General features: G+C 40.4%; 1 protein-coding gene across 1 annotated transcript in view; it reads left to right on the top strand.

Moving 5' to 3' along the window:
* Positions 1 to 11,760, top strand: part of capns1b (calpain, small subunit 1 b) — a 118,761-nt gene extending 107,001 nt beyond the window's left edge. Inside the window, exons 2-12 of the mRNA XM_084559376.1 lie at positions 1,821 to 1,856; positions 2,562 to 2,623; positions 2,826 to 2,862; positions 3,637 to 3,729; positions 8,677 to 8,734; positions 8,817 to 8,881; positions 9,057 to 9,125; positions 10,028 to 10,106; positions 10,202 to 10,318; positions 11,070 to 11,128; positions 11,424 to 11,760. Of these exons, the coding sequence (XP_084415502.1) occupies positions 2,577 to 2,623; positions 2,826 to 2,862; positions 3,637 to 3,729; positions 8,677 to 8,734; positions 8,817 to 8,881; positions 9,057 to 9,125; positions 10,028 to 10,106; positions 10,202 to 10,318; positions 11,070 to 11,128; positions 11,424 to 11,450 (651 nt within the window). The 5' untranslated portion in view covers positions 1,821 to 1,856; positions 2,562 to 2,576 and the 3' untranslated portion in view covers positions 11,451 to 11,760. The remainder of the gene's footprint in view (positions 1 to 1,820; positions 1,857 to 2,561; positions 2,624 to 2,825; positions 2,863 to 3,636; positions 3,730 to 8,676; positions 8,735 to 8,816; positions 8,882 to 9,056; positions 9,126 to 10,027; positions 10,107 to 10,201; positions 10,319 to 11,069; positions 11,129 to 11,423) is intronic.
* Positions 11,761 to 12,131: the final 371 nt, after the last annotated feature.

Below are 12,131 nucleotides of genomic sequence, written 5' to 3'. Positions count from 1 at the left end.
GTCTCTCACCTTTACTTTGAAAATAGTTACCGGAAGTAGTAATATGCTATCACGTCTAACTTGATTCTTTTTATTGCAGTGTCTCAGTGTGACCACTAGAGGGCAGTGGACGCTCTAAATCCTGTAATACAATACTGTTATTTGTAAACGCTTTAAAATAAATATATTTATAATAACACGTTTTGATTTGGTTTTTACAAGATAGTTGAAAATATATGAGACAATTAACTGATTACTGATGCCTTGTTCTAATCATTAAACTCAATAAATTAACTTATGTATTCATATTAATATTCTCCGTATTTACAATTCACATGTTTGACCAGTAGAGGGCAGGAAATGTGTTTTATAAATGTAAAAACTACATCAATGTAGAAACTGTTTCCTTGTCTGGTTCAAAAAATAAAACGGTAATAAGTTGAAATGGCATCTAACACACACACACACACACACACACACACACACACACACACACACACACACACACACACAATAAGAATTAAAAAGGGTGTTTGCGTTTAAACCAGTGTTTCATTTTAAATTAGGCTTTATTTTATTATAGGGTTAATTTTTTGTTTGTTTTTGAGAGTTTTTTTAAATTATTATTAGTATATTATTTTATTAATGTATTATTATTATTAGTAGTATTATCATTATTTTATATGTGTGTGTCTTTATTGCTAAGTGGATTGAAATTTCACAATAACAAATAAAGTCTGTCTAATTCTAATTATTTTTTTGCAAGAAATTTAACAACAGATTATTTAAAATATACACTGGCATTCCCTTGGTGCACTTTTAATACGATTAAATTATTATATGAGAAGAAATATCACATGGGAACCTCATTTATTTATTTATTTGTCCTTGTTTCATTTGAGTCTGAGTTATTTCAGTTCTGATTCGTTTCCGTCGATCAAACAACAACTATTTCATTATTAAACTTTGTGCTGGAAGCTGAGTTTCACTCAGAGCTGGAACATAAATCGAGTCATTCAGGTCTGCCTCACTAACCAGACCAACACGCCTCACAGAGGAATGAATTATCAGACGTGTTTGACATATTTCTGTTTCTTTGTCTGCAGCTGAGTCAGCTCTGGACGATGGTTCAGTTCAGCTTCAACAACATTAACATGAATTTAAACTCATCAAATAAATACGTCAATAAAGTTTAAACCGTTTTATCTGACGAGTCACACGACAGAAACTCAACCAGGAACTAGATTCATTATTGATCAACTCATTCATGTTTTCAGAATAAAACGTCCAGCCGCAAGACTTTTCCTAATTAACACAGATGACTGATAATAAAAACCTGGATTAGATTTATTGTGACATGTGAACTATCAGATATAAGATCTGTGTGTTTGGTGCAATAATCACATATAAAACATAAGAAGAATAGAAAATATGCAAAATATAAAGAACCAAATAAAATGTAGTTAGGGTTAGCTGTTTTTTTTTAAAGTTATTTTTCTTTTTTATTTAGAAAAGTCAAGAAGAAGAAAAATAATCTGCTGAATGAATCATGTAGTTTTTGGCTAACAGTTTCCCTCCACTTCCAGTGTTTGTGCTAAGCTAGGCTAACAGTGTGTCTGGGTGGAGTTTCCTTGTGGTCCGTGAATGCACCACGAAGAGAGTGTTTATTATGATCCTCCAGTCCCAGGAACATGGAGGGCGTTAGGACTGGTTAGTGTGTGGGTGTGTGTGTGTGTGTGTGTGTGTGTGTGTGTGTGTGTAGTTTAAGGCGGGGTTGTTGGAGGACTCTAAAGGAACTTGATCTCAGTTGTTCTCGGACTCTGAAGTGGGATCGTCTCTGTGTCTCTGTCTCTGTCTCTGTCTCAGCTGGATCCTCTGTAAGTAAAACTCAAACTTCACACATTCGCGTTAATTAACTTGTTTTAAAGTCGGTGCACGTGTCTGTGTCTCTGTTTTTAAATTTAAACTGTAGGTAAATAAAAACCGGAAGTGAAATGCTCCAATAAAACAGTTTGTTTAAAGAGAGTTAGATGATGTGTGAACAGCTGATCCAGGAGCGGCTCAATAACTCTAACCATAATCTGCAGGAAGTCTCGTTTAAGTCTCATAATTAAAGTTCTAACTTAATCACTAACATTTATCATGATCTAATATTCTGATTATAAGTAAAGCTGCATCTAGTCATTATTTCCATCACTTTTATTTTTCTGATTTATTGTTAATTGATGTTTAAAAATGTCAGGAAGCAGCTTCATTAATGAACTTCAGTAATTACTGATAAATAATTCATTATCTTTTATTTTCAGCTGCAAAAACTTTATGTTTAACCAGTGATTCTGGCTCCAAGTAAAGAGTTGTGTTTTTATTGATTCAGTATATATATAAAGATGTAAAGATGTTTGAGGTTTTTACAAAAGAAATGAATAAATATAATAATTCAGGTTATTATCAGTCAGTAATATTTATTCCTGTAAATAGTTTCAACACGTTTATTAATCATTGATGTAGAAGATTATTTCTTATTAATAAAGTAGATCAATAAATTATTTCTCATTGTTTATTTCTGTTTTTTTTTTTTTCAGCAAACAAACGACAAAATGTTTCTGGCAAAGAACTTGATCGGAGGAATCATCAACATCGTGAGGTGAGAGTTCACAGGGAGGAGGGTTCTTATTTAAATGGAGCTACGCTAACAGTTTCCCTCTACTTCCAGTGTTTGTGCTAAGCTAAATTATGCTAAACTTTTGCTCTCAGTGTTTGTACTAAGCTCAGCTATCAGTTTCCCTCCAGTTCAAGTGTTTGTGCTAAGCTAGGCTAACTTGTCCTTTCTTTTCTTCCTCTGACAGCAACATCGACCCGTCTCAGTTCGTTCCTTCAGACCCTGTAAGTAAAGACGAGGACGAGGCAGCAGAAGCTGATGAAGTCTGAATTATTGATGACGCGACTTAAACAAAACGTCCGTTAAGACCTGAAACAATCAGACTGATGTCAGAAAGAAACTGGAACAAAGTCAGACTCACAGGACTTCTACTCATTTACCAACAGTCCTTCATATTTTAATATTTAAACATCAGGACGTTTCCAGATGTTGACGCACTTTTCTAGAAGAGATCTTTGAATGAATCAGAGAACATGAAATATTCAGTGCAAGAGAAATAGATTAATCCAACAAAACTGTTATAAAAGAATGAATCAGAGTGTACTTATATTAGGGATTATTAATATTGTTCTCTGGTTTAATAGTTAAGTGTAATTTGTTGATTTTAACAACAAACCTGCATCATAGTCCTTGTTTTGATCGATTCCTTTGAAAAATGAAAAACTGATCTGAATAGAAATATGAATGTGTTTAACTTTTCAACTTGTTTTCATCTTAAATCCAGAGACTGATTCTTTCATTTGAGTGAATTTAGGCTCTTTAGAAGACAAACCAGACTCCAGATCAGACTTTAAAGCCCAGAATCAGTTTCATTTTTATGTTTTTATATTTACTGAGCTCCACAAACTGAGCTGATCTGGAATGAGGCTCTCTGCTCTCTGCTCGGAGGCGTCGGAGGCGTCGGAGGATTTCATGAGCAAACAAACAAACCGAGCTTCAGCCGGACTGAGGAACGTTTGTGAATGTGTGACTCTAACAGAAGCTCCTTGTGTCCGCAGCCTCCTCCTCGCAGACCTTTCCAGTACGCCGAGGCCCACGAGAACGATGAGGAGAAGCAGTTTCGGAGGGTCTTCCAACAGCTGGCTGGAGACGTGAGTCCCCGTCCTAAACTATCGGCTACGTTCTGCAGCTGCTTCCTTCAGATTATCGTCTGTAGTGACGTCCAGCAGCTCGGAGTCGTCTGGGTTTTCAGATGAAATGAGGTTTTAAAAACACGCAGCTTCAGTCAGAGCTGTAACAACATGTGCTGCTGTTTTATAGTCAGACGGTCACATGACAGGACTCCCAGTAAACCACAGACTCTGGTCTTTGATCTGGTCTATGATCCAGTACTCTGACTTGTTTACATGGTTTTAATTGAAGTTTCCGGCATTTAGAGGAGGATTTTTTAAATTCTTTTCTCCTTAAAACACTCATTAAATAACCCAGATCTCTGTGTCCCATCATCCAGACGAACAGGAGTTTCTTTACTTAGACATTTAAATATGTAAATTACAATCTTGTTTCCTGGTAGTTTTTCCTCTTTTATATTCGTCCTCCTGCTGAAAGGTCTTAATCTAAATGTGTCTCCACATGCGTCCCCAGCCAGCACTTGAGATCTGATCTCAGTTTGTGTGTCTGTAAATCAGCAGCGCCATCATGTGGTCAGTAGAATATTGTAGCAGCTGCTGTCTCTAATGGATCTCTACCTACCGCTGGATCAGAACCATCAACAGCTGCTTGTTGACTTGGAGACATGATCCAGATGTTGGAACAAGATGGAAAGACTCTCACATGATAAGATCTGATTTATTTTAGAGACAAAGGGAAGTAGGGAGGCAAAGAAGGAAGGAAAAGGAAGCTTCCATCCTCAGAGTCTCTGCTAATAAATAAAGACACGTCTCGTTATTGATCAGATCAATAACGAACCACATGATGAATCAGACTAATGTGACCGAGGACTCATTGTGTGTTCACACTACCAAAGGAAGGAGGTCACATGTGTCCCAGACCACCTCCACATGTGGACTGACACCAGATCAGTGTTCACACCTGGACTCTAGAGACCAGATGTTAATGTGAGGCGTTCAGGTGGGCGCCTGTAACATGACACCTGACATACGTAGGTCATGTTGCAGGAGTTTCCAGTTTTCCTTCTTGACCAACAGGTTACATCCGTGGAAGCTGCTTGTTTGATTGTGAAACCATAGTAGTGTGGTTACCGTGGTAACATGTTTGAAGTCTTTCTACCTTTCACCTGATCCGTCGCCACCCACCACACCTGTCTTCCGCCTCATGTCTCCACCCTCTACTGTCCCTCTGGTTAAAGTCTTTGTCTGCTTCCACGTCGCAGCCGAGCCGGTTCTTGTAGCCTGGCCAGGTCTGCTTCACACCTGTTCTTCTATATCTGCTTCACACCTGTTCTTCTATATCTGCTTCACACCTGTTCATCTATATCTGCTTCACACCTGTTCTTTAATATCTGCTTCACACCTGTTCATCTATATCTGCTTCACACCTGTTCTTCTTCATCTGCTTCACACCTGTTCATCTATGTCTGCTTCACACCTGTTCTTCTAGATCTGCTTCACACCTGTTCTTCTATATCTGCTTCACACCTGTTCTTCTTCATCTGCTTCACACCTGTTCTTCTTCATCTGCTTCACACCTGTTCTTTAATATCTGCTTCACACCTGTTCTTCTTCATCTGCTTCACACCTGTTCTTTAATATCTGCTTCACACCTGTTCTTCTTCATCTGCTTCACACCTGTTCTTTAATATCTGCTTCACACCTGTTCTTCTTCATCTGCTTTACACCTGTTCTTTAGTATCTGCTTCACACCTGTTCTTCTGTATCTACTTCACACCTGTTCTTCCACATCTGCTTCACACCTGTTCTTCTACATCTGCTTCACACCTGTTCTTCTACATCTGCTTCACACCTGTTCTTCTGTATCTGCTTCACACCTGTTCTTCTATATCTGCTTCACACCTGTTCTTGAACATCTTCCAGCTCTAACTAATCTGAACCTCTGTGGTCTTCCAGCAGCAGGAAGCGCTGCATTAAGCGGCCGTCCAGTAAACAGATTAGAGTGATACAGGAAGGAGGCTATTAAAGCTGCTTCCCTTCTCTTTTCTGCTTCGGCAAGCAAACGCTCACCTGCCAAAACATTAGGAACACTAGCAAAATGCACTCTAATAGAACTAGAAATAAATATTTAATTTAGTCTAATACATCTGGTAAAGTCTGAACCTTTAAAAATAACAACCGCAGTTTAAACCCGGTGGATTGAATCATGCCACGTTTGTCTTTGTCAGTGATTATACACTTACTGGCCAAAACATTAGGTCCACTAGTGAATGCATCAGAAGGCTAATGATTGACCTGGATGATCTGAGACTGGAGCTGGACTGAGTTGAGGACGAGTTGTTTGAATGTGACGCTGAGCAGATTTAGTGCAGGACTGTTTTCTCTGGTGTACCTAATGAACTGGCAGCTTTTACGTCTTGTAGACTCAGGTCTGGAGTCTCCATCCGGCCAAACCTTAAAACAAATAACAACCACAATGACACTAATGTCTTTGTCAATGATTAAACTGCTACATGGACAAAACATTAGGTACGCTGGTGAAAAGAACCACACTATAGTAGTTAAAAAAAAAACATGAATCAGTTCCTGTAAAACTCTTGTGTCTCAGAACGAGCTGATGTCCAGACTCTAGAGGCTTCTAGACTCACCTGACAAAACATTAGGTACGCTAGTTAGTACCTAATTAGTAAGATTAATCTAATGTGGAGTTGATGAAACGGCGTCAGAGAAGGTGGAGAAGGTCTTCTCTTCTTCTCTTCTTACCCCTTCTTTTCTTCTTCTCCTTCTTCATCTCACCTCCTTCTTCTTCTTCCTCCTCTTCTCCTCCTTCTTTTCCCCCTTCTTCTCTTTCCTCTCCTTCTTCTTCTTCCTCTTCCTCTTCTTCTTCTTCTTCATGTCCTCCTCCTCCTCTGGTCGTGCTGAGGGTTCAGTTCCCTGTAGTTCTTCCTTGAAGTAGATTTAGTGCAGGACTGTCACATTAGAGTGTCTCCACTAGTGTCCCTAATGTTCTGGCAGGTGAGTGTATGTACGAATGCTGGAGGAAACCTGTGTATCTCCAGTTTCCTTCTGACCTTTTAACAATAATGTTGTGATGGAGGGATGGATGCAGGAGGACTGATAACTGGTGCTAATCTGGTTTCCTGTCTGCAGCAGCTGCTCTGCAAACATCAGCGTCCTCTGACAAACATGTGGAAAGAGCTGCAGTCGGCTGCAGGGTGTGGAGCTCAGAGAGGGAGCTCCTCCGCTGCATTCCTGCCATTGTCTGACAGGGCGGCAGCCTTTGGCTTGGGAGGGGGGGGAGGGGGTGTGTTGTACTCTGAGGTTTTCTCTCTGACTCATCAGAGGGGGGCGTGTGCACCAGTTAGACCAGAACCTGGCACCAGGCCTTCGTAGGGTGGATTCTCTCTGAATCAACAGCAGCAGCAGGAGGAGAAGGAGGAGAAGGAGGAGGAGGAGGAGGAGGAGGAGGAGGAGGAGGAGGAAGGGGAGGAGGGCGGGGTCAGGCGGCCGCTGAAGGAAGGCGGAGTCTGTCGTGTCGAGTCTCCACAGACGGAGCGCTTGTTCTTTTGGTGGAAATTTCCGTTTGGAGATTCACCAATGACACAATACGCCTGTGAACAAAGATCTGGTTTATAATTAGTTATTTACAACTATGAGGAAAGAAAACTAATTAAAACATGCCCTGGCCACTTCATTAGGTACACCTGCACTAAATATTCTACTACTGTCTCTAAGCTTGTTTTTAAATGATGTTGTTTTGTCTTGTTTTTATTATTAGAGGTGTTTTGTTAACTTGTTTTTATTAGGAAGTAGAGCCTGAAACGGGGAATTAACATCAAATAAATGTATGCACTCTGTGGCCACTTCATTAGGTACACTAGTGAAGACAAATCCCCTCTAATATAACAGTCCTGACACGTCTCTATGCTTGTTTTTAAATGATATAAAACTTATATTTTATAAGTTATTTCCAGCTGGAGTCTAAGGAAGTAGAGCCTCAAACGTGTATGCACTCCCTGGCCAGTTCATTAGGTACACTAGTCTCCATGAAGGTTCTAATAACTCAGAGAGATGTTGAGTCAACTGTGTTTTCATTGTGTTTGTGTACCTAATGTTTTGGCAAGTGACTGTCTCAGTATTACTGAAACACATGCACGCACAATTTAATAAATTAAATATTCAGTCACTTTTTATATGTCATCTGTGGAAGGCAGAAGGGGCGTGGCCAGTTCATTAGGTACACTAGTGAAAACATTTTTTATGATACTTATAGTTAAGCTAATTACATTCAAATGAATCTTTGTTTTTATCAGGAAATAGAGCCTCAAACATTAACACACTCATTAGGTCCACTAGTGAAAACAATCCTGCTCTAAATCCATTCAGCGTTAGCTTTAAATAACTGAGAGTGTTTTCATTTTGTAGAACTAATGAATCGTAGCTTTTTCCAAAATACGAATCATCTCCTCAAACCACAAACTCCACCCTCCAGGATGATCATCCATCTTTCTGACGCTGGCTCCAACTGAAGGTTCAGACTTTATGAGATGTGTTAGATACATGTTCTAAATAAGATGGAATAAAAAGTTCTCATCAAGCTGCAGAAGGACTCAGACGACTCTTAAAGCAAAATAACTTCCCCAGAAACATCTTTGCTCAAAGTTTCACCACTAAAAGACTTTAAGTACTAAGCTGAGTGTGTTGTAAGAGAATCCAGGCTGCACTGATAACCCCGGCTGTTGCTTCACAGTGTTTTGACAACGTGTTGCTGGAAACATGGATCCAGTCTGAGAGTGTTTCAGAGTTTGGATGATGTTCAGGATGTTCTTTTTCTATTTTTTTCAGCAGTGAGTCAGAAGCTGGAAAAAATATGAAAGCAGAGGAAGCAGTTGAGCTGTGACTCACTTTGTTATTGATGCTTCCTCTCTCTGTGTGTGTGTGTGTGTGTGTGTGTGTGTGTTTTAACAGGACATGGAGGTGAGCCCCAAAGAGCTGATGAACATCCTCAACAAAATCATCTCCAAACGTGAGTCCACTTCTCTTGTCTTTCTTCTTCTGTGGTTTAATCAGTGAACGTCTGTTGTTCATTAACTGACCTCCTGTTCCAGACGGAGGCCTGAAGACCGACGGCTTCAGCATTGAGTCCTGTAGGAGCATGGTGGCGGTCATGGACGTATCCTTCCACAGAAAGTAGTGCAGATACAGTGGTATAATTACTAGCGGTACTTGTAGTAACGGGGCTGAGATGAGTCTCCAGACCAGCAGGGGGCAGAAGTCTGGACCTGTAGGAGGACACACTGGTGTTGTTCCTTGTTTCTGAGTTTGACCTTTGACCCGAGCGCCTTCAGAGCGACAGCACAGGAAAACTGGGCTTCCATGAGTTTAAATATCTGTGGAACAACATCAAGAGATGGCAGGTCAGTGGCTCAACTCTGAGTTGAACTCTTCTTCTTCATCTTCATCCTCCTCCCTCTTCTTCTTTTATTATATTCACCCTCATCATCCTATTTTCATTCTTCTCCTCTTCCTCCTCTTTCTTCTTCATCTTCTACGTCTTCTTCTTCACCATAATCATCCTGCTGTTTTTCTTCTTGTTCTTCATCTTCTTTTCATTCTACTTCTCCTCCTCTTCCTCCTTTTCTCACCTTCTCCTTATTCTTTATCTCCTGTTTCTCTTTTTTATTTTCCTCATCCTTTTTTCTTCTTCTCTTTTTCATCCTTCTTTTTGGTCTGCATCTTCATCTTATTTTCATTCTTCTTCTCTTACTCCTTCTCCTCTTCGTCCTTCTTTTCTTCCTCTTTCTCTTCTTCTTTTTCTTCTGTTTCCTCCTTCTTCTTCCTCTCCTTATTCTCCTCCTCTTCCTCTTTCATATTCATCTTCTTCTTTTTCGCCATAGTCATCCTCTTTTCTTCTCTTCTTGTTCTTCATCTTCATCTTTTCATTCTTGTTCTCCTCTTCGTCCTTCTTTTCTTATCTCCCTCTCCTTCTCCTCTTCCTCCTCCTCTTTTTCTTATATTCTTCATCATCTCCTGTTTCTCCTTTTTATTTTCTTCCTCCTTTTTTCTTCTTCTCTTCTTCCTCCTATTGTTCTTCTTCTCTTCCATGTTCATCTTATTTTTTGTCTTCACCTCCTTTTCATTCTCCTTGTTCTCCTCTTCCTCCTTCTTGTCTTATCTCCCTCTCCTTCTGTTTCTTCTTTCTTCCTTCTTCTTCTTCTGTAGGTCTCCCTGTATTTCCTGTCACATATTTATTCATGTATTTCTGTGTTTATTTATTTGTTTGTTTGTTTGTTTGTTTGTGTGTGTGTTTGTTCTCCAGGGCATCTATCTCTCCCATGACGCTGATCATTCAGGTGTGATTGGTGCTGATGAGCTTCCTCAGGCCTTCAGGGCTGCAGGTGAGAAACTCTTCATCTCTGAGTGTTAACGCTCCAGGACGTTTAACCATGCTAACTGTGTGTGTGTGTGTGTGTGTGTGTGTGTGTTTGTGCAGGTTTCCCTCTGAATGACCAGCTCTTCAAGATGATTATCCGTCGCTATAGCGATGAGCACGGCAACATGGACTTTGACAATTTCATTGGCTGCCTGGTGCGACTGGACGCCATGTGCAGTGAGTGTCTCTTAGAGCTTGGAGTTCTTCTTCTTCTTCTTTGGTTCTAAATCAGTTTAGTTCAGGGGCCACATACAGGCCAATGTGATCTAAAGCTAATCAGGAACAGATTAAACTTTATTGTTTTATTTCTACAGTTGATGTTTCTGTTTCATTTTCACACTTTCTTCCTCTCCTCTTCCTCCTCCTTGCTCCTCCTCTCTCCCCCGTTTCTCCTCTTCCTTCCCCTTTCTCTTCCTCATTCCCCTCCTCCTACTCCTGCTCTTCCTCCTTTCCATCTTCCCCCTTTTCCTCCTTTCTCCTCCTCCTCTCTTCCCTTTCCCCTTCTTCCTTCTCCCTTTTCTTCTCTTCATCCTCTTCCTCCTTCTATTCCTCATTCATCCTCCTTCTTCTCCTCCACTTCCTAATTTTTGTCTTCCTCCTTCTCCCTTTCCTTCTTCTCCTCTTTCCACTCCTCTTTCCCCATCTTTCTCCTCTCCTCTATCCCCCTTTCTCTTCTTCCTCCTCTAGTTTTCTTCTCCTCCTTCCTCCTTCCCCATCTACTGCTCCTTCTTCTCAATCCCTTCCTCTGCTTTCTTCTCTTCTTCTTCTCCCTCTCTGTCTTCCTCCTTCTTCCTCCTTCTCTCCTCCCCCTAGTTCCCCCACCCCTCCTCCTACTCTTCTTCTTCCTCCTCCTCCTCCTCCTCCCTTTTGTCCAGTTTGTCCTGAACTAGTTTAAATGAGTGAACTGATGGATGTGTTTGTTCTACAGGAGCGTTTAAGACTCTGGATAAAGACAACAGCGGCTCCATCGACCTGGACATCAAGGAGGTCAAATTCATTTATTTATTTATTTACACATACCTCACATTATCTCACGAATAATCATCTAGGATGCTAGTTTCTGTCAATAGTAACTCATCTTAAATGTAAATAAAACACATTATAATTTTAATATAGTTGAAGGACATATTTTGGCCCTTCACTGTAAATCCAGGCTGCATGGATCGGGCAGTTTGTGTTGCACCCCGTTAAATACAAAGATGTATAATGGTGCAGTCACAGTGAGAATTAGAGAAATGAACCCGTAACACTGACTCTCTCTCTCTCTCTGTTTGTCTCACAGTGGCTTCAGCTGACGATGTATTCATGAAGCAGCGACGCAGGGAAGCTCCTCCTCCACAAAACATCCCCCCGTTGTTTCTCCATCTTATTCCTTCTCGTTTATAAATGTGCAATCATGATCTCCATTGTGACGGGACCAAAAGTTAAAGGATAAATCAAATCAAATAAATCAAACTCTGAAGCAAAGTCAAGCTGCTGCTGCTGCTGCCACCAGGCGGTGGCGCTACCACGTCTCCTTGTTGCAGATTTCTGTGTTTTGATGTCAAACCGTCTTAGTTTGTATGAGGCTGAAAACCTTTGTGATGTTTCAAAGAATAAAGTGACACTAATGACATTCATTTAAGTCTGGTTTGTTTTACTTCAGCAGAGTGTGTGCCTTAAAGGAGCTTAAATCCAGCAACTTTAAATGATCTATAAGAAAAATCATCTTAAATGATCCTGATATTATATTTAAATATGTAGTTTTTGTAAAGTAAAACATGAATAAAGGCCTAATGTAGGTGTATATATGAGCTCTAACAGCACCATGGAGCAGCTTTTTATTGTTTTATTAGTGCGTGCGTAATGCGCAGGCGCACAGTCCTACCTGAGGCTCCGGATGCAGGTAGTGGTCACGCGCCAAGGAGCCAGAAAGAAAAAAATACGGGAAAGAAGAAGAAGAAGAAGTGTTGTCTAGGAAACATGGAGGTCAGCTGTCCAGACTTTAATA

This window comes from Chelon labrosus (assembly GCF_963514085.1).
Source record: "Chelon labrosus genome assembly, chromosome: 13".
NCBI classification, from domain to species: domain Eukaryota; kingdom Metazoa; phylum Chordata; class Actinopteri; order Mugiliformes; family Mugilidae; genus Chelon; species Chelon labrosus.
This window is presented reverse-complemented; position numbering and strand designations above follow the sequence as displayed.